We start from the raw sequence: 21,397 nt of genomic DNA, 5'->3' as shown, positions 1-21,397 counted from the left end.
TGAAGATTGCTGTACACCAGAGGAACCCATCCAACTTGAAGGAGCTGGAGCAGTTTTGCCTTGAAGAATGGGCAAAACTCCCAGTGGCTAGATGTGCCAAGCTTATAGAGACATACCCCAAGAGACTTGCAGCTGAAATTGCTGCAAAAGGTGGCTCTACAAAGTGTTGACTGTAGGGGGGTGAATAGTTATGCATGCTCAAGTTCTTTCTTATTTCTTGTTTGTTTCACAATAAAAAAAACTATTTTGCATCTTCAAAGTTGTAGGCATGTTGTGTAAATCAAATGATACCACCCCCCCCCCCCCCCCAAAAATCTAGTTTAATTCCAGGTTGTAAGGCAACAAAATAGGAAAAATGCCAAGGGGGTGAATAATTTTGCAAGCCACTGTACTGATCTAATTAGTAGTTTTTTATTTTATTTTTTATTTTTACATATTTCTAAAAATAAATGCTGCCCCACCATTGGAGATACCTACCGAAACACACACACATTAAAATACTGTAGAATAATTGTGACTTAAGCCACACCCCAACAAATATCACCAGGGGATGGGTTTGCACCGCTCTCCAGCATGACCACATGGTGAGTATTCTGTGTGAATATATATATTGTCGTGTCTTTGGCTATGCCGGATTAAGTGATATGACATGCTATTCTATAAAATAATTTCTCCATAATTAATATTACCCGATTGAGCTAATCATGTAAATGTAATTAACTAGAGTGTCGGGCACCACTAAATAATATTTATAGAGCTGTTATCTTCCGAATAAACTCTTAAAGACCTAGTAATATTTCACATCAATAGCAGTCAATATTAATCGTCATCTTAATTCAGTCTCATCTGAAAGTTGTAAATTCTTGGTTATCTGCACGAACCCTGGCTAACAAGTTTAACTTCTTGCGTCGAGCAATCCCGTATCCGGGAGCGTAGCCTCAAGCTCATTACCATAACGCAACATGAACTATTCATGAAAATCGCAAATGAAATGAAATAAATATATTGGCTCACAAGCTTAGCCTTTTGTTAACAACACTGTCATCTCAGATTTTCAAAATATGCTTTTCAACCATAGCTACACAAGCATTTGTGTAAGAGTATTGATAGCTAGCATAGCATTAAGCCTAGCATTCAGCAGGCAACATTTTAACAAAAACAAGAAAAGCATTCAAATAAAATAATTTACCTTTGAAGAACTTCATATGTTTTCAATGAGGAGACTCTCAGTTAAATAGCAAATGTTCAGTTTTTCCAAAAAGATTATTTGTGTAGGAGAAATCGCTCCGTTTTGTTCATCACGTTTGGCTAAGAAAAAAAAACGAAAATTCAGTCATTACCACGCCAAACTTTTTTCCAAATTAACTCCATAATATCGACAGAAACATGGCAAACGTTGTTTAGAATCAATCCTCAAGGTGTTTTTCACATATATATTCGATGATAAATAATTCGTGCCAGTTTGGTTTCTCCTCTGAACCAAATGGAAAAATGCACGCAGCTGGAGATTACGCAATAATTTTGACGGAGGACACCAAGCAGGCACCTGGTAAATGTAGTCTCTTATGGTCAATCTTCCAATGATATGCCTACAAATACGTCACAATGCTGCAGACACCTTGGGGAAACGACAGAAAGTGTAGGCTCATTCCTGGCGCATTCACAGCCGTATAAGGAGACATTCGAACACAGCGCATTCAAAATCTGGGGCACTTCCTGTATGAAATTTCATCTTGGTTTCGCCTGTAGCATTAGTTCTGTGGCACTCACAGACAATATCTTTGCAGTTTTGGAAACGTCAGTGTTTTCTTTCCAAAGCTGTCAATTATATGCATAGTCGAGCATCTTTTCGTGACAAAATATCTTGTTTAAAACGGGAACGTTTTTTTATCCAAAAATTAAAAGAGCGCCCCCTATATCGAAGAAGTTAATCAGCAATACAAAATTGGGTTTAATTATTTATTTACTAAATACCTAACTAATCACACAGATTTACACATACACATATTTAATCATAACTTGATTACAAATTACGTCATAAAGGAAAATGTCCCTAGCGGGCGGAACAGATATGACAGCTAGTTACACAAAGGAAAAGGGCTGGGTTTGAGTGAAAGAGCAAGAAAACTGAGGAACAAAGGGCGAAGCTGTGCTATCGTAAATACAGTATCTTATGCATTCTAAATTACCGCCCATTTGGAAAAGGATAATACAATAAATATTTACTCTGAGCTGCGCTTCGGTAGGTTGGTGGTAGATGGAAGAACGTGTTGCCCAACCGAGTCCTTTGTTCTTTTGAAGAATGTCTCTGCTGGTAAATTGAATACGTTGTAAGAATGTCATTGTGTGGTAGACGGGATACTCTGTCTGTTCCTTCCTAACCCTCGTTTGCAGCGGCTGTTGCTAACTCAACGGCTTGGAGGTATCACTTCTGTAGTGAATAAGAGTTCAAAGTTCATACAATTCACAACCAAAGCTCACGCTGATGTTGGCTTCGTTCTGTAGTTATTATCTGAACCTTTCTGACATCGGACCGTCGTCCTCACGTCCTCGGAACAGGAGGTTATATTGTCGTTAAGTGCTTTATATAGGAAGGGAGAGGAGGGCGTGTTTGAAAAGTTTTATAGCCCATGTCCCTTCACAGGGGCGGGCCACTGATGAGCAGAGCCCTATCTTATGAAAACCCAAATCTCACATTTTAGAAGCTAAAATCACATTTCATCGAATAATTTCTTATTCAAACATTTGAAATTGAACAACAATTCCATGTGAATCCGATAACTCTGATGTGTAGACTTTCCATTGTAGAATTTGTCATCTTCAGTAAGTACCACCGCATATGTTCAATTGGTCGGATTACCAGAATATAGTTCATTTCTCCCCACCTTCTGATGTTCCCAGAATCTCTGTTAACCAAGAATTTGCAAATGTAAAATCAGTAGGGTAGAGAGAGGAAAAAGGGGGAAAGAGGTATTTATGACTGTCATAAACCTTCCCCCAGGCCAACGTCATGACAATATGTATGTACAGTGGGGCAAAAAAAGTATTTAGTCAGCCACCAATTGTGCAAGTTCTCCCACTTGCACAAATTCATTAAAAATCCTACAATGTAATTTTCTGGATATGTTTTTTCTCATTTTGTCTGTCATAGTTGAAGTGTACCTATGATGAAAATTACAGGCCTCTCTCATCTTTTTAAGTGGGAGAACTTGCACAATTGGTGGCTGACTAAATACTTTTATGTCCCACTGTATGTATGTGTAAACTTCTGTAATCACATATTTACATGTATGTATGTATGTATGTATGTATGTATGTATGTATGTATGTATGTATGTATGTATGTATGTATGTATGTATGTATGTATGTATGTATGTATGCATGTATGTATGTGTATATATGTGTGTGTATATGTAAACTTCTATATATATATACATACATACATACATACATACATACCTACATACATACATACATACATACATACATACATACATACATACATACATACATACAGTGGGGTATAAACACCATGGGACCACGCAGCCGTCATACCGCTCTGATGAAAAAAAATAGAACTGTTTGGCCATAATGACCATATTTATGTTTGGAGGGAAAAGGGGGATGCTTGCAAGCCAAAGAACACCATCCCAACCGTAAATCACAGGGGTGGAAGCATCATGTTGTGGGGGTGCTTTGCTGCAGGAGGGACTGGTGCACTTCACAAAATAGATGGCATCATGAAGCAGGAAAATTAGGTGGATATATTGATGCAACATCAAGACTAAAGCTTGGTTGGAAATGGGTCTTCCAAATGGACAATGACCCCGAGCATACTTCCAAAGTTGTGGTAAAATGGCTTAAGGACAACAAAGTCAAGGTATTGGAGTGGCCATCACAAAGCCCTGACCTCAATCCTATAGAAAATGGGTGGGCAGAACTGAAAAAGCATGTGCAAGCAAGGAAGTCTACCAACCTGACTCAGTTACACCAGCTCTGTCAGGAGGAATGGGCCCAAATTCACCCAACTTATTGTTGGAAGCTTGTGGAAGGCTACCCGAAATGGTTGACCCAAGTTAAACAATTTAAAGGCAATGCTACCAAATACTAATTCAGTGTATGTTAACTTCTGACCAACTGGGAATGTGATGAAAGAAACAAAAGCTGAAATAAATCATTCTCTCTACTATTATTATGACATTTCACATTCTTAAAATAAAGTGGTGATCCTAACTGACCTAAGACAATTAATTTTTACTAGGATTAAATGTCAGGAATTGTGAAAAACTGAGTTTAAATGTATTTGGCTAAGGTGTATGTTAACTTCTGACTTCAACGGATATACTGTATTCTACATCATCTACTGCATCTTGACTATGCTGTTCGGCCATCGCTCATCCATATATTTTATATGCACATATTCTTATTCATCCCTTTACATTTGTGTGTATAAGCTCGTCGCTATGAATTTTAGATCACTTGTTAGATATTACTGCAGTGTTGGAACTAGAAGCACAAGCATTTCGCTACACTCACAATAACTTCTGCTAACCATGTGTATGTGACCAATACAATTTGATTTGGTATAGAAAGAGCCTATAGTGGCCTACACATAACATGGCAGAGTACAACATGGAACTAGACATGGACTGTGTACATTCACATGTGACTGACACAATGCCACATAAGACATAAACATTCTGCTTGGCCTCAACACGATGTGAAACAAGGGATCTGTTGTTTTACTCCCGCTGAGTCTCATTTCATTGAGTGACCAAAAGCTCTTGGGTAATGTCCTACACTTTGGCCACAAACTGACCGTGTACCCATGCCCAATGCTGTTGCTGTTCCCATCATAACGGTGCCACTGTGTCAGTCTTATGTGAACGTACACAGTCCATACTCTAGTTCCATGTTGTACTCATATTATGTGTAGTCCACTATAGGCTCTTTCTATACCTACATTGTATTTGAGTCCCTTTTTCTCCACTTCCCCACACAGGTGCGTCCACAATGGCACCCTATACAGTGCACTCCTTTTGACCAGGACCCCTACACAGTGCACTGCCTTTGACCAGAGATCTATGGGCCCTGGTCAAAAGAAAGGTGCAATGTAGGGAATATGTTCAATATCAGACACAGCCAGGGACTTAACACCTTGAGGCCATAAGAAAGTTCAGCTCAGTGGAGTTAAGAACATGTTGGTCAGACCATGTTTACTTGTAAGTGAGCCTGTGTTGCTGAAAATACCAGAGGTACTTTGTCACTTGAATTGCTACATGAAGGGATATTACAGGACATTTTCTACAGCCAACTCCTCAGAGTGTCTATGTGTGTGCTTGGCCCAGGACACAAGCTCCTGAATGAGCTCTTCCTTCCTCCACTGTAGGTAAGAGCTCTTCCTTCCTCCTCTGTCAGGCCTGGTTTGTTTGTTGCATACTTGTGATGTGTGGGTTGTTTAAAGATGAAATGCCAGCCAAGTTAAAATGGAATTGTTGAGATGAAAACCCACTCACGCATGTGAACGCACACATACACACACACACAAAGATGCAGCAAGTGCACGTTCACCTAGTAACAAGGTGAAGTTGTTGTTTGTTTTTTTGTTTTTTACGTAATATGTAATTGTTGTACTGTATGTGTGTCTATAGGTTTGTTCAATGTTGTTAGTGTATCGAAGTTGTTTTGTCTGAAACATTGTTCCCCCTGCTGCTGTGGACCAGGTCTCTCTTGAAAAATATATATTTTATCTCAATGAGAAAAACATAAAGGAAGGTTACATTTTTATTTTTTAAAATAAATAACAAAAAACAATGAGGAGAAAAACACACATGCACACAGTGATGCAGGCATGCAACCAGTGACATCGGGTTTGTTGTGGACCTGTTCCGTGGCAGTCTGTGAAACACTGCTCTCTCACCCAAATTACAAAGGACAAGGTATGACAGCTATCCATGCTTTGGTTTTATTTTCCTGGCACTGTTTCTAAATGCTAATGTTTTAGCATTTGTGGCACAAATCCCATTCCAGTCATACCGGTATTAGCATTTTTCGTGCATCATGTTCAAATCATCCGAAAGTATGTCAAATTGATTGTCACTTCTGTCTTTTGGATGTTAAACGGGTGTCCTAAATCTCCCTTTGCACGTATTGTAAGAGTAGGGGTGTTAACACCGGTGTCCTGGCTAAATTCCCAACCGGGCCCCAATTCCATCATGGCCACCTAAACATTACCCTCATTCCTAATTGGCAATTATCACTCCTCACCTCTCCACCGTGCTTGCTGATGTGTGGTGAGCACTCTGGCACAAATGGTTGCTGTGCATCACCCAGGTCGGTGCTACACATTGGTGGTGAAAGAGGTGAGTTTCACCCCTTACTATGTAAAGGGCATTGAGTGCCTCATTATATAAATCCAATCCATTATAAGATTATTTGAACATGATGCGCAAAACATGCTAATATCGGTATCATGACTAGAATGGGATATGTGCCAAAAATGCTCAATTGTTAGCATTTAGAAACTAAACCAAATGTATTATTTTTATTAACCTTTATTTAACTAGGCAAGTCAGTTAATAACAAATTCTTATTTACAATGACGGCCTACCAAAAGGAAAAAGGCCTCCTGCGGGGACGGGGGCTAGGATAAAAAAATATATATATATATACAGTATATAGGACCAAACACACATGACAAGAGAGACAACACTACAACATAGCAAGGCAGCAACACATGACAACACAGCATGGTAGCAACATGGTAGCAACACAACGTGGTAGCAGCACAAAACATTGTACAAACATTATTGGGCACAGACAACCGCACAAAGGGCAAGGAGGTACAGACAACAGTACATCACACAAAGCAGCCACAACTGTCAGTAAGTGTGTCCATGATTGAGTCTTTGAATGAAGAGATGGAGATAAAACTGGCCAATTTGAGTGTTTGTTGCAGCTCGTTCCAGTCGCTAGCTGCAGCAAACAGAAAAGATGAGCGACCCAGGGATGTGTGTGCTTGGGGGACCTTTTAACAGAATGTGACTGGCAGAACGGGTGTTGTATGTGGAGGATGAGGGGTCCAGTAGACATGTCAGATAGGAGGGAGTGAGGTCTAAGAGGGTTTTATAAAGAAGCATCAACCAGTGAGTCTCGTGACGGGTATACAGAGGAGTATAGAGTGCAGTGATGTGTCTATAAGGAGCATTGGTGGCAAATCTGATGGCCAAATGGTAATGAACATCTAACCTCTCTTGAGCACCCTTACCTGCCAATCTTTAAATGATGTCTCCGTAATCTAGCATGGGTAGGATGGTCATCTGAATCAGGGTTAGTTTGGCAGCTGGGGTGAAAGAGGAACGATTACGGATTACGATAGAGGAAACCAAGTCCAGATTTAACTTAGCCTCCAGCTTTGATATGTGCTGAGAGAAGGATAGTGTACCATCTAGCCATACTCCCAAGTACTTCAATGAGGTGACTACCTCAAGCTCTAAGCCCTCAGAGGTAGTAATCACACCTGTGGGGCCGAGGGGCATTCTTCTTACCAAACCACATGACTTTTGTTTTGGAGGTGTTCAGAACAAGGTTAAGGGTAGATAAAGCTTGTTGGACACTAAGAAAGCTTTGTTGTAGAGCATTTAACACACAATCCGGCGAGGGGCAAGCTGAGTATAAGACTATCATCTGCCAATAAATGGATGAGGGAGCTTCCTACTGCCTGAGCTATGTTGTTCATGTAAATTGAGAAGAGCGTGGGGCCTAGGATTGAGCCTTGGGCTACTCCCTTGGTGACAGGCAGTGGCTGAGACAGCAGATTTTCTGACTATATACACTGCACTCTTTGAGAGAGGTAGTTAGCAAACCAGGCCAAAGACCCCTCAGAGACACCAATACTCCTTAGCCAGCCCACAAGAATGGAATGGTCTACCGTATCAAAAGCTTTGGCCAAGTCAATAAAAATAGCAGCACAACATTGCTTAGAATCAAGGGCAATGATGACGACATTGAGGACCTTTTAAGGTGACAGTGACACATCCATAACCTGAGCGGAAACCAGATTTCATACCAGAGAGAATACTATAGACATCAAGAAAGCCAGTCAGTTGATTATTGACACATTTTTCCAACACTTTTGATAAACAGGGCAAAATAGAAATAGGCCTATAACAGAGGTGAGTTGGATTGCTGCATGGATTGCTGTCATACCTTGTCCATAGACTGCTTACAGGGTAAAGAAACCAATATGTAATTTGGGTGAGCTATCCATTTAAATATCTTTGTCTCTCTCCACCCACTCCACTTTCTCTCATCCATCTCTTTTCGCTCTCATTAATTCCCCCTCTACTTGTGCCCCTCCCCTCTCCCTCGCTTTCTCTCAGTCCATTCACCTCTCGCAGCAGCAGTCCAGAGGTGGCATCCATCCAACACCATGGGTCACATGCCCACACCACTGTGCGTACTCCGTCTCAGTGTACTAACACTCCTATTAGCATTTGTTACTTATTTGTCAGGCACATGGCCCCAAACAGCAGTTCAATACTCTAACGCTGCCACTTTGTGTGTGTATGTACGGTGCCTTCAGAAACTATTCAGATCCCTTTACTTTTTCTAGATTTTGTTATGTCACAGCCTTATTCCAAAATGGATTAAATAATTTTTTCCCCTCATCAATCTACACACAATAACCCATGATGACGAAGCAAAAACAAGTTCAGAGACATTTTTGCAAATGATTTAGAAAAATAAAAAACAGATATACCTTATTTACAGAAGTATTCAGACCCTTTGCTGTGAGACTCGATATTGAGCTCAGGTGCATCCTGTTTACATTAATCATCCTTGAGCTGTTTCTACAACTTGATTAAAGTCCACTTGTGGTAAATTCAATTGATTGGGGATTATTTGGAAAGGCACACACCTATCTATATAAGGTCCTACAGTTGACAGTGCATGTCAGAGCAAAAACCAAGCCATGAGGTTGAAGGAATTGTCCGTAGAGCTCCGAGACAGGATTGTGCAAGGCACAGATCTGGGGAAGGGTACCAAAAAATGTCTGCAGCATTTGAAGGTCCCCAAGAACACAGTGGCCTCCATTCTTAAATGGAAAAAGTTGGGAACCCCCAAGACTCTTCCTAGAGCTGGCCGCCGGGCCAAACTGAGCAATCGGGGGAGAAGGGCCTTGGTCAGGGAGGTGACCAAGAACCCGATGGTCACTCTGACAGAGCTCCAGAGTTCCTGTGGGGATGGGAGAACCTTCCAGAAGGACCAACCATCACTGCAGCACTCCACCAATCAGGCCTTTATGGTAGAGTGGCCAGATGGAAGACACTCCTCAGTAAAAGGCACAGCCCGCTTGGTCCCGAATCTTTCTCCATATTTCTTTGATATCAGTATCGGTGATTAAATTACGTGATATCTCCCTCCAGCTGTTGTTTTTGCTAGCTTGTCTGAATACAACCGCATTGAAGGGTTGTAAAGGTTCTTGTATTGTCTCACCAGATCGCACAGACGCTCCTCCAAACTGGACATAAACATAATTGCGCTTAGCAAATCTCAAAATAAAAAGCACAAAAAAGGAAGCTTGCAAGTAGTAAAAGAACGTCCATCTTTTCTATGTTTCTACCAGAAAGAATACCAGAGGACATGTGATGTAGACACGGACGGGACTTCCGTTGCAAAACTCACTCAATACTGCCCCTCAGTCTTCGCAAGAAATGATACATCGGGTCTCAATTTCCAGGTAGGAAAAAAAACTGTGGAGCGTATTATAAGGATCCGCCCCTTTTGTGACACAGAATTAGATTGCAACACTGTGCTACGCTCAGTCGTCCCTGTATGCGTATTGTCTGTAGACCCCTTAAATCTACGGAAGGGCGTGAGAAGCATGAGCCTCCTAGGTTTTGTATTGAAATCAGTGTACCCAAAGGAGGACGGAAACTAGCTGTCCTCTGGGACCAAAAACCGGTGTTGGCATTTCTAACACACCAGACATTATTTTCCTTGAGGTGTCCACACTGGCCCATTATTTTCCTTGAGGTCCCCATTATTAGCCAGTTAATGATCATTTTGCGCAAAAATGGACCAGCCCATCTGACAGAATGCCAGATGGTCAGTCCGCCCTGGGTTTTGCTTCTCTTCATGAAGATTGAATGGGTATGGTCTGAATAAATAACTGCTATAGCCTATTGATCGTTCTCGCACTTCTTTCAAACTCATAGCGAGTTATTTTGGCTGCTGTGTTTAACATTGAACAAACAAGAGCTTGCATTATATTGTTTCTAAATATAAGTGCCATCTAGATTGATGTCTGAAGTTGTCCTTTGTAACGCATATAGAAAATCTGACTAAGAAGCTGAGATCCAAGACTGATTTTTGATATCGAAATAAATCATGCCTCAGCATTGACAATTGGAGAAGGTTTGTTCTAACAACGGTTCTCCCTGTATTGGTTTTTGGTGGTGTTGTTTACATGCATGTGTCAACCTCTGTTTTGGAACCCTTGGACGCAGTCTACCATTCCGCAATAAATTTTATCACGGGACAATTTTAGGACTCGTCATTGTAGTCTGTATAGAAATGTAGGATGGACCTCTCTGTCTGTAAGAAGAGAGCTGCATTCTCTTTTATTTATTTACAAAGCAATCTTAAAGAAACTCCCTTCATATGTAACTTCATTAATTAAGTTCAGAATCATACGTTACCAAACCCGTTCTCAGGAATGGATAACAATCAAGATCCTTTCAGTCTCCACAGATTTGGGAAAATCTAGGTTTCAACTAGCTATTCTAGTCTAGCTTTTACTGGGACTCCACAAGAGCTAAAAGAAAAGCCTGGTCTTGTAGACTAGACGTAATTTAGTAAATAAATCCGGGACACTCAAATTAGGATGATATTTTCAGTTTGGTATGGTTACATAAGACAGAAGGTTACTTAGGGCAAAAAACTATAATAATGAGAATGTCTAGAAACACAAAGGTTGCATGTTCGAATCTCACCACGGACAACTTTAGCATTTTAGCTAATTATCAACTTTGTAAATACTTTTTAGCTACTTTGCAACTACCCCGAATAAAAATCTAAACGCAACATGCAACAATTTCAAATACTTTACTGAGTTACAGTTCATATAGAGAAATCAGTCAATTTAAATAAATAAATTAGGCCCTAATCTATGGATTTCACATGACTGGGCAGGGGCGCAGCCATGGTTTGGCCTGGGAGGGCATAGGCCTACCCATTGGGGATCCAGGCCCAGCATATCAGAATGAGTTTTTCCCAACAAAGGGGCTTTATTACAGACATAAATTATCTGGAATCAGCTCTGGTGGACATTCCTGCAGTCAGCATGCCAATTGCACGCTCCCTCAACTTGAGACATCTGTGGCATTGTGTTGTGTAACAAAACTGCACATTTTAGAGTATAATGATCATGCTATTTAATCCGCTTCTTGATATACCACTCCTGTCAGGTGGATGGATTCTCTTGGAATAGGAGAAATGCTCATTAACAGTGATGTAAACAAATTTGTGCCAAAAATTTGAGAGAAATAAGCTTTTTGTGCATGTGGAAAATTTTTAGGATTTTTTTTGAATTTCAGGTCATAAATTTGGGGACCAACACTTTACATGTTGCGTTTATATTTTTGGTAAGTGTACTTAGCATGTTAGTTAACCTTTCCTTAAACCTTTAACCTTGAACTCCTAACTATAAACCTTCACCTTAACCCCTAACCTAGCTAATGTATTGCAAATTTGTAACATATTGTATGATTTGTAATTCGTAGTGTATCATACGAATTGTAATTCATAACATATTAAATGAATGATGGACATCGACAAATTCATACATACCATATGTAACATATCATACCAATTTAAGTGTCGTGGTTTTTTGTTTACTATGTTACGTCTACCCCTGAATCCATGTTGCAAAGAAGGAGAGAGGACAGCTGAGAGCAGATGCATATTGTGCAAGAGAACAGTACAGAGGCTATAAGTTAGAAGCTTATGCATATTAACCCATCATTCAATCATTAGCTAAATATAAGGCTAATAGTGCATTGAATGTATTATTACCTGAAAGGGGTAGGCTATGACATCGATATACGTATCTTGAACAGGATTATTTATTTGGATGAAATTTGATATTACTGTAGCATAGACTATGGTGCAGCAAATGTACCTGTCACAAGGAAAAAAGTTACCAGCCGATGAGATGATGCATGCATTGTGAACTGCGCTCCATACTGAGTTGCGCTGTCTGTCCGATAAATCTCGATAACTGGTTCCCACTATTAAAACCTATTCTGTTTTACACATCTCTGATGTACACAGATACCTCACTGATAGGGTGCTAGTGGAGTAAAAATTTTTAGCATACAGTGCATTTGGAAAATATATATTTGCAGATTTTGTTAGGTTACAGCCTTTTAATTTTTTTTAAATTAAATTGCCCCCCCCCCCCCATACCCCATAATGGCAAAGCAAAAACAGGCCTTTAGACATTTTTGCAAATGAATAACAACTGTAGATTACATTTACATAAGTTATCAGACCCTTTACTCAGTACTTTGTTGAAGCACCTTTGGCAACGATTACAGCCTTGAGTCTTTTTGGGTATGACGCTACAAGCTTGGCACACCTGTATTGATATATGGCCAATATACCACTGCTAGGGGCTTTGTCCAGGCACTCCAAGTTGCGTCATGCTAAGAACAGCCCTTAGGCGGTGTGTTCTATTTAAGCAATAAGGCCCAAGAAGGTGTATATGGCCAATAAACCATGGCTAAGGGCTGTGCAGCCTTTTCACATTCAATCACTGTCACTCAATGACAAGTGTAAGATACACTCAATAGTGTTCAAATATCTGCTTCCTTACTGTGACAGGCTGTTGAGTTCGGACAGTAGGTTATTGATGATGATAATATCTGATATTTCAATATCTAACCCCTATTACATACATATCTGGAGCAGGTGCTATATGTCATATTATGACCCTGCCCTCAAGGCTGCTAGTAAACACAGTTTATCGTAGTTCTTATAATAACGATTGAGTGTATGGCTGGGCGATATATCAAATTAATTTTAATGATTTATTGTGCGATATTTGATGCCTGTATGCCTGTATTGCATTAATCGAGTTTTATTTTTACATTTACGAGCGTTTATGTACGCTTATTCTCATGTTGTATTTTTGGTCTCTTCTCCTTCGCTCCTTCTGTGCTGTGTCAGAGAGGAAGAGGCGAAGCGAGAGTTTTTACTCTCGCCTAACTGTCCAAAATAAACCCAATGTGTTTCTATGGTCTTATTTTGGACCTATACTTGTATCCTGCCTTCTCGCCGTTGGGACGACTCCCATTGTTAGGGTGGAGACATGAGCATCTCCCCATTATATACAGGTCTCTGTCCGGGTGCACCTTACCATTAACACACACACACACCAAGCCCCTCCTCCTGCCACTCACAACAACCAAGATGAGAGATCACTTCTTCCTTTCTGACAAGCGGTTTAACTCACTAATTGCATTTGAGGTTTGGTCCAACAAAATCAGTCATATGAATTCCGAAACACACTGAGACTCAAATTGCGCGCAGACCAGAACCTACAAAAACGGGAGTATCAATGAACATTGATTCCTGAAAATTAATGCTCAGTTTATTGCGTGCGGCATTGAGATAAAACGGACCGCTAGTAGCATTTTAGCCAAATACTGTTATATTATTTGTCTAGTCTGTGTTAAAGCATAAAACACAACTATATAACGAATTGGCAAGTCGTTCTCATTCGGGGAAATACGGATAGCCACTCGACATTTCAACATCTGAACAAAGTGGACAGGCTAGCATTCTGTTCAAACTGTTGCAGATGGACAGAAGGGCGTGTTTATAACAAGTCAACTGGTCTACCCTGTTAGCTTCAAAATAGATCCAAATTGGATAAAATTATTACAGAGCTGCCAACTCTCACTCATTGGCCGTGAGACACACGTTATTTATTGACCCTCGCACGCCACACTTCTTATATATCACGCAACGAAAATTACTGCTTTTATTTTTCTAATGAGTCCATTGTGTAGTGTTAACTTTTCAACTGTGCTCCATATCGCTTTGACATCGTGGCATCTGCGACTTCAATTTTACATCAAGAGCGGAACCTCGATCATTGTCTTGTCTTGTCTTGTCACAGCACTGTGAACCGCGGCACATTGAAGCATATGATTGGTCTTGTTAAATACGGGATCTATGGGGTTGGATGCGCGTTTTAAAAAACCGCCCCTCAAAATCAGAGTGGAGCTGAATGGAGAGAACGTTCTCCGTTGACTTTATAAAACTGTAAAAAGAGCAGCACGGTAGCGCTGTTTTATGTACAATGGTGTCAACAAAATTAGGTTGCTGTTACTCCGGGTCCTATTGCAGAATGCAGCCTTTCAACAGCATGCACAAAAGTCGATTTAATCCACACTTGCAGTCCCCCTCGTTTGACGATTGGCAGGCTGTGACAGCTAAAAGGCAGCTACATACTGTATGTTGTAGCTGGGAAGTTTGCTAGGGTGACCTGATTTGTAACTATGAACATAATTTTGTCAAAGTTATTGTGAACCCAAAAGTGTACGTTTGATTCTAGAGGGGAGATAATGAATATAAACATACTTTGGTCATGAGATTTCATTAGCAATGTACTTTATTTAGTCTGATCAATGGAACAATTCTTATTCTTAACAATGGGCTAAAATAAAGGGTAATTCATGTGCTTGTCAGCGAGAACACTAATGTTATTCCCCACACTGACATTATTGTATTCTGCTTCTTCCCAATTTTGCCACTGTAATCACATATTTTAAATCTGATATGACTCTTTGAAAATGAATTATATCAGGCTATGTATTTCTGCAGCCATTCATGGGCAGTTTTGAATAAGTCCTACATATTACGTCCTGCATATTAAATGCTCCAGACCGCAAATATATATTTTGACATTTCAGTATTGTGCACATGCTAGGCAGAGATGGTAGGGGGGACTCACAACTCATAAACTCATCATATTTTGTCTATGTCGAGTAAGATGATGGCAAGAATCTTCAACTCGTTGGCATTAACCACCTAAATATTGATATACATTAGATTTGTCTTCAAGGTTGGGTGATTTTGATCAATTAATTGTTATAACAAGAACATTTTCAAACACCCAGCAGTTGGGAAACAGATCAGGGGTGGACAACCATTCTGAAGAGCAAGCAGGGTTTTATTCCAGCCCTTTAAAAAAAAGTTTTTACACCCTTTTCTCCCCAATTTCGTGGTATCCAATTGTTAGTAGTTACTATCTTGTCTCATCGCTACAACTCCCGTACGGGCTCGGGAGAGACGAAGGTCGCAAGCCATGCGTCCTCCGAAACACAACCCAACCAAGCCGCACTGCTTCTTAACACAGCGCGCATCCAACCCGGAAGCCAGCCGCACCAATGTGTCGGAGGAAACACTGTGCACCTGGCGACCTGGTTAGCGATGAGACAAGGATATCCCTACCGGCCAAACCCTGCCTAACCCGGACGACGCTAGGCCAATTGTGCTTCGCCCCACGGATCTCCCGGTCGCAGCCGGCTGCGACAGAGCCTGGCCTCAAACCCAGAGTCTCTGGTGGCACAGCTAGCACTGCCCTAGACCACCACGCCAGCTGAGAGGCCACAAGCCATATTTAAAGAGAGTTCACCAAAATGTGTGTCCTTGCCTTGAAAGCAGTCTATGGACAAGGAGACTGCAATCTATGATTTGGTTACCGACTGCCATTAATATTAGTATTTCCTGTGCAGAGCATTGGTGTAGTGCAGGTGTGTCAAACTCATTCCATGGAGGCCCTAGTGTCTGCAGGTTTTAGGCTTTCCCTTTCAATTAAGACTTCAATCTAGCAACCTTTTGGTTACTGGCCCAATGCTCTAACCACTAGTCTACCAGCTACAACTTTCCACTGGAGAATAGGGATCAATCCGTGCTTCCGACCTTCCCACGGTTTCTCCCATTTGCCTGTCTCCCCATCTAATTTCATTACCTTCTGAATAAAGTGTCAAACCACCTAAAAAATGTGTAAAAAATATTAGCATACTTTAAATTTCATCCCCCCCAAAATCTCAGAGTAACAAAGTTATACTTTTTTTTCTGAATACACCTGACCTGTTTTTTTTTACCCTGGTCACAGACCTAAGCCAATACGTAAAAATCCAGGTAATTAGATTTAAAACAGTACAATTTTCTTCCCCCTGACTCCTTCTAGGTAAAAATATCACTCCAAGCTTTCTTCAAAAAGTTGGCTGCCCAAGGATTTGCTGGCTACTCACTAGCACGTTGGCTTGTGCTTGGAAGATTGTTTGAGACCTGTGTTAATTTTCTATAATGCCTGCTACAAGAAGTTAGTCATTATTAGTAGGTCTGGGCAGTATAACGGATTTGACTATATACCAGTATTGATGTACTGACCGGTTTGGATTTTTACTTTACCTTCTATAACAATATATTAATGTTTTTGTTGTTAAATGCAAAATTCTGTGTGCATATTTTACACGCTACTTGAGTCATCCCTCACCTCTCTCTCTCCATGCCACTTTCCACACAGACCTAGCCCCACCCCCTGTCACTCAATGAACACATTTGTTGTTCATTGAGTGACACATGCAACAATGTTGATCACAACTGTTGTTTCCACTTTGCTTCTTAATATAAATCCACAAGCGTTCTATAATTACACTATTAATTTGTGTTTCTTACATATGCAAACAGCTAGTTTGTCTTTTCTTAGAAAGTTTAGCTAAATAATTTTAGGCTCTAATGCCAATTACTAGTTAGCTAGCTAGCTATCTAGCTAATAAATATACTTAGTCAGAGCAAACGTAGATAGCTAATACCGCCTGATACCAGTGATGGTGTAGGCCTAAATCAGCATGCTGTTTGTGCAACAGTATCTTATAAATCAAAGAGGAATAGGCAAAGCATAAATACACTGCTCAAAAAAATAAAGGGAACACTTAAACAACACAATGTAACTCCAAGTCAATCACACTTCTGTGAAATCAAACTGTCCACTTAGGAAGCAACACTGATTGACAATACATTTCACATGCTGTTGTGCAAATGGAAGACAACAGGTGGAAATTATAGGCAATTAGCAAGACACCCCCAATAAAGGAGTGGTTCTGCAGGTGGTGACCACAGACCACATCTCAGTTCCTATGCTTCCTGGCTGATGTTTTGGTCACTTTTGAATGCTGGCGGTGCTTTCACTCTAGTGGTAGCATGAGACGGAGTCTACAACCCACACAAGTGGCTCAGGTAGTGCAGCTCATCCAGGATGGCACATCAATACGAGCTGTGGCAAGAAGGTTTGCTGTGTGTGTCAGCGTAGTGTCCAGAGCATGGAGGCGCTACCAGGAGACAGGCCAGTACATCAGGAGACGTGGAGGAGGCCGTAGGAGAGCAACAACCCAGCAGCAGGACCGCTACCTCCGCCTTTGTGCAAGGAGGAGCAGGAGGAACACTGTCAGAACCCTGCAAAATGACCTCCAGCAGGCCACAAATGTGCATGTGTCTGCTCAAACGGTCAGAAACCGACTCCATGAGGGTGGTATAAGGGCCCGACGTCCACAGGTGGGGGTTGTGCTTACAGCCCAACACCGTGCAGGACGTTTGGCATTTGCCAGAGAACACCAAGATTGGCAAATTCGCCACTGGCGCCCTGTGCTCTTCACAGATGAAAGCAGGTTCACACTGAGCACATGTGACAGACATGACAGAGTCTGGAGACGCCGTGGAGAACGTTCTGCTGCCTGCAACATCCTCCAGCATGACTGGTTTGGCGGTGGGTCAGTCATGGTGTGGGGTGGCATTTCTTTGGAGGGCCGCACAGCCCTCCATGTGCTCGCCAGAGGTAGCCTGACTGCCATTAGGTACCGAGATGAGATCCTCAGACCCCTTGTGAGACCATATGCTGGTGCGGTTGGCCCTGGGTTCCTCCTAATGCAAGACAATGCTAGACCTCATGTGGCTGGAGTGTGTCAGCAGTTCCTGCAAGAGGAAGGCATTGATGCTATGGACTGGCCCGCCCGTTCCCCAGACCTGAATCCAATTGAGCACATCATCTCTCGCTCCATCCACCAACGCCACGTTGCACCACAGACTGTCCAGGAGTTGGCGGATGCTTTAGTCCAGGTCTGGGAGGAGATCCCTCAGGAGACCATCCGCCACCTCATCAGGAGCATGCCCAGGCGTTGTAGGGAGGTCATACAGGCATGTGGAGGCCACACACACTACTGAGCCTCATTTTGACTTGTTTTAAGGACATTACATCAAAGTTGGATCAGCCTGTAGTGTAGTTTTCCACTTTAATTTTGAGTGTGACTCCAAATCCAGACCTCCATGGGTTGATACATTTGATTTCCATTAATCATTTTTGTGTGATTTTGTTGTCTGCACATTCAACTATGTAAAGAAAAAAGTATTTAATAAGAATATTTCATTCATTCAGATCTAGGATGTGTTATTTTAGTGTTCCCTTTATTTTTTTGAGCAGTATTTTGGCTGCATGAAGAAACATTTCATGTAGCCACAGATTATAGGGTCCCCTAGGAAACACTGACCAACACTTTGGTTCCTACCCTGTCACAATAACTCCTTCCTGGCATTTTCATTCGTTGTCATGTCAAACAGCACTGTATTCAAAGTGCCCACAATTATTTATATTCTAACTATAGAATTAGAATAAACATATTTCCATGATTCCAACAGTTCACACACATTTTTTTTCATGTAAATCGCACGTCAAATCGCAATTGCAACATTTGGGTTACAAATAAGGCCTCTATATTTTGTAGCCCTATGTGACAGTGTGGAAATTATCTAAAATGAGTGCAGGAAATTGAGAAATGTTATGAAAATGCAGGAAATTATTATTATTAAACAGTATAAAACAATCAGAATGGAGAAAGACCCATTTGAAATAACTTAGTATGTGTTGCCACCCTAGGGTCATGCATTACTCAAAGCAAATGTAGGAGTTTTATGATTCAAAAACATAAAATACTGTCAAACAATTTTTAAATACCATTTTATGATATTTTGGCCATTTCCCCCAGGGTGCATTATGCATTTTTTACAAAAAGGGCATTTTAATAGACAGACTTGAATGCCAGATCAGTGATTATTTAAAAAAAGACAGATTAATCTATTTTTTATAAAATAATAAATCATTAGTTGGTCTTATGGTTGTGGAAGGCACATATTTAGCCTAGGTATAATTTCACAATCCCTGAATTTATTATATTATTGCTGACTATTTGCAATGCAGTGTGTTTTACCTTTAATTGTACAAAAAGCTTATTTAGAGAACACTTAAATCGAGATATATATCGTGAATTGCACATAACAGAAAAAATCTAGACGGCATAAATGGCAGAAAACGGGGAAGGGAATACCTGGACTGGAAAGCAAATTTTCGTTCACGGTTGCGAAACCCTTTTCGACTGTGTGCCCTAATGAGCACTACCCTGGTATGCCAAATATCTGTTTGCATAAAAAAAAGAATCTCTGTTCCAGGGAAAGGTTTGATTGGGTAATGTGTTACATTGCTCTTACTGTACCCCAGGGTTGTATTCATTACTGTACACCGTAGCAACACGTTCTATAACGGAAAACGAAAACAACGTTTCTTATTGGTCAGATCCCTCCATGTTTCGCGCTGTTTGATCCTTAGTGAATGCGACTCAGTTTTGTCATTCATTCACAATATTCTAGAGAAACGCATGGCAATGCTTGAGCTAGGATCAACTGTTGCTTTAGTTTGCTAATTTTGCAAGCAACAAACGTTGGACGTTATTGACTTTTGATTGACATAATGCCATAAGCATGACATAATGCTTGTCATACCATGTTATAGGTTTTACTTATGACATTACATTGATATTATGCATTATATTGTCAAGCTAAATTCACATGTCAAGGTGGAAGAAGCCAATGCTGTAAGGCAAAGTATAAACATATATGGATGGATAAATTGATCTATATAGAGAGACCGCCAGACGTAAAATGTACGCATGACAGTAAGTAGCTTTGGATAAAAGCGTTAGCTAAATTGCATATATTATTATAGACGGACGGATATGTCATGCATTTCCACCACCCTCCTCTCAGTCCTCATCCTCCTCTGTGAATGGGGAGAACGTCTCGTCCTCTGCCGTTTGACGTCTCGACAAGCATGAGATACTTCGTGACGTCTATTGAGTCCGAGGGGGCGTGTGCTGTATAGTAAAACGAAAGGGCACTGCACACCGACTCTAGTTTATTCAACCCACACTGAGAGAGGTGGAACCTTATACAACCGAATCGGCCTCAGTCTGCAGGCAGTGATATTCCATATTGAGTTTGGGGTCTAATGTTATTCTGGTAGGCAAAGTGCCGGTTGGGGCCTATATGTTACTGTTTATTTATAAATAAAGGCTAGTATATAGGCTTGACTACCTGATCTATCGGGTTGTCTCACTTCTGACGGACTGCAAATCGCGACAATTGATCATCAACGCCTGTTTTATTTGATCATTAAAGTGTTTCGAAGGATTTTCCTTACCAAGTGCAGCCACGTTACACAGGGACCAGCTACTGTTGCACCCGCGGTAGACAACTTTTCAGCATCGCCACCTCTAATTGATTGTATCGTCTGCTGTATAGACCGTAGCCTACACCGCCATCATGCCTAGTATGCGACATTCGTACACCGTCACCGTGCCCGAGGAGCCGCCGGTCACCGCATTCCCCTTCCGAAAGACGGACCTGCGCAGGAAGAGTCCTCCAATGTCGCGCTCAATGTTGGTGTCCACATTTGTGGGTCTTCTTATTAATCAAGCCAAGGTGAGTGCGCCTCTTCGGTATGCAAGCAAAGGCATATTCAGGTAGCCGGTGCCCAAATTGTGACTGAGCGAATATATTGTCAGACGATTTTTGATATTCGACTTATGGGCCTATTTCATATTTACATTTATCATCGAATAGATTTGTTTTAGTTACAGGCGACATTTCCATCAACAACATAAACCTCAGGAAAGGATCATGTTGGCAGCTATAGTCTACGTACTTGCATAACAATGTCACTTTACCCTGTCAGCAACAGATCAAATGTGTTATGAAATGGCTTTTAGAGCTTGAGCCCTTTAAACTACACTTTCCACGTTGGAACTTGGAATCTTGACGGGTCCGTGGCTTAGTTATTGATTTGCCAAAGCAAAAGTGAAGCAAGGCTAACTTAAATTCGGCACCTGTAGGTCGAATAGGCAAGCCTACATCCTCTCCAAAAAAAAGTGACATGTTATTTCGACACCCGTGATAATATAAAATAATAGAATTACACTTTTGTGTGGTGGA

At 41.0% G+C, this 21,397-nt stretch overlaps 1 protein-coding gene across 3 annotated transcripts in view; it reads left to right on the top strand.

Moving 5' to 3' along the window:
* The window catches only part of LOC109892914 (ubiquitin carboxyl-terminal hydrolase 2), a 47,740-nt gene that overhangs the window by 14,169 nt on the left and 12,174 nt on the right, over positions 1 to 21,397 (top strand). The window contains exon 1 of one of the 3 annotated variants that reach the window (XM_020485797.2): positions 20,267 to 20,887. The exons of the other annotated variants lie outside the window; for them this stretch is intronic. Coding sequence (XP_020341386.1) covers positions 20,729 to 20,887 — 159 coding nt within the window. The 5' untranslated portion in view covers positions 20,267 to 20,728. Of the gene's footprint in view, positions 1 to 20,266; positions 20,888 to 21,397 lie in introns of those variants that run through there. 3 annotated transcript variants of the gene reach the window in all.

This window comes from Oncorhynchus kisutch, linkage group LG6, assembly GCF_002021735.2.
Source record: "Oncorhynchus kisutch isolate 150728-3 linkage group LG6, Okis_V2, whole genome shotgun sequence".
NCBI classification, from domain to species: Eukaryota; Metazoa; Chordata; class Actinopteri; order Salmoniformes; family Salmonidae; genus Oncorhynchus; species Oncorhynchus kisutch.
The sequence above is the reverse complement of the archived record's forward strand: the minus strand, read 5'-3'. Positions and strand labels throughout refer to the sequence as shown.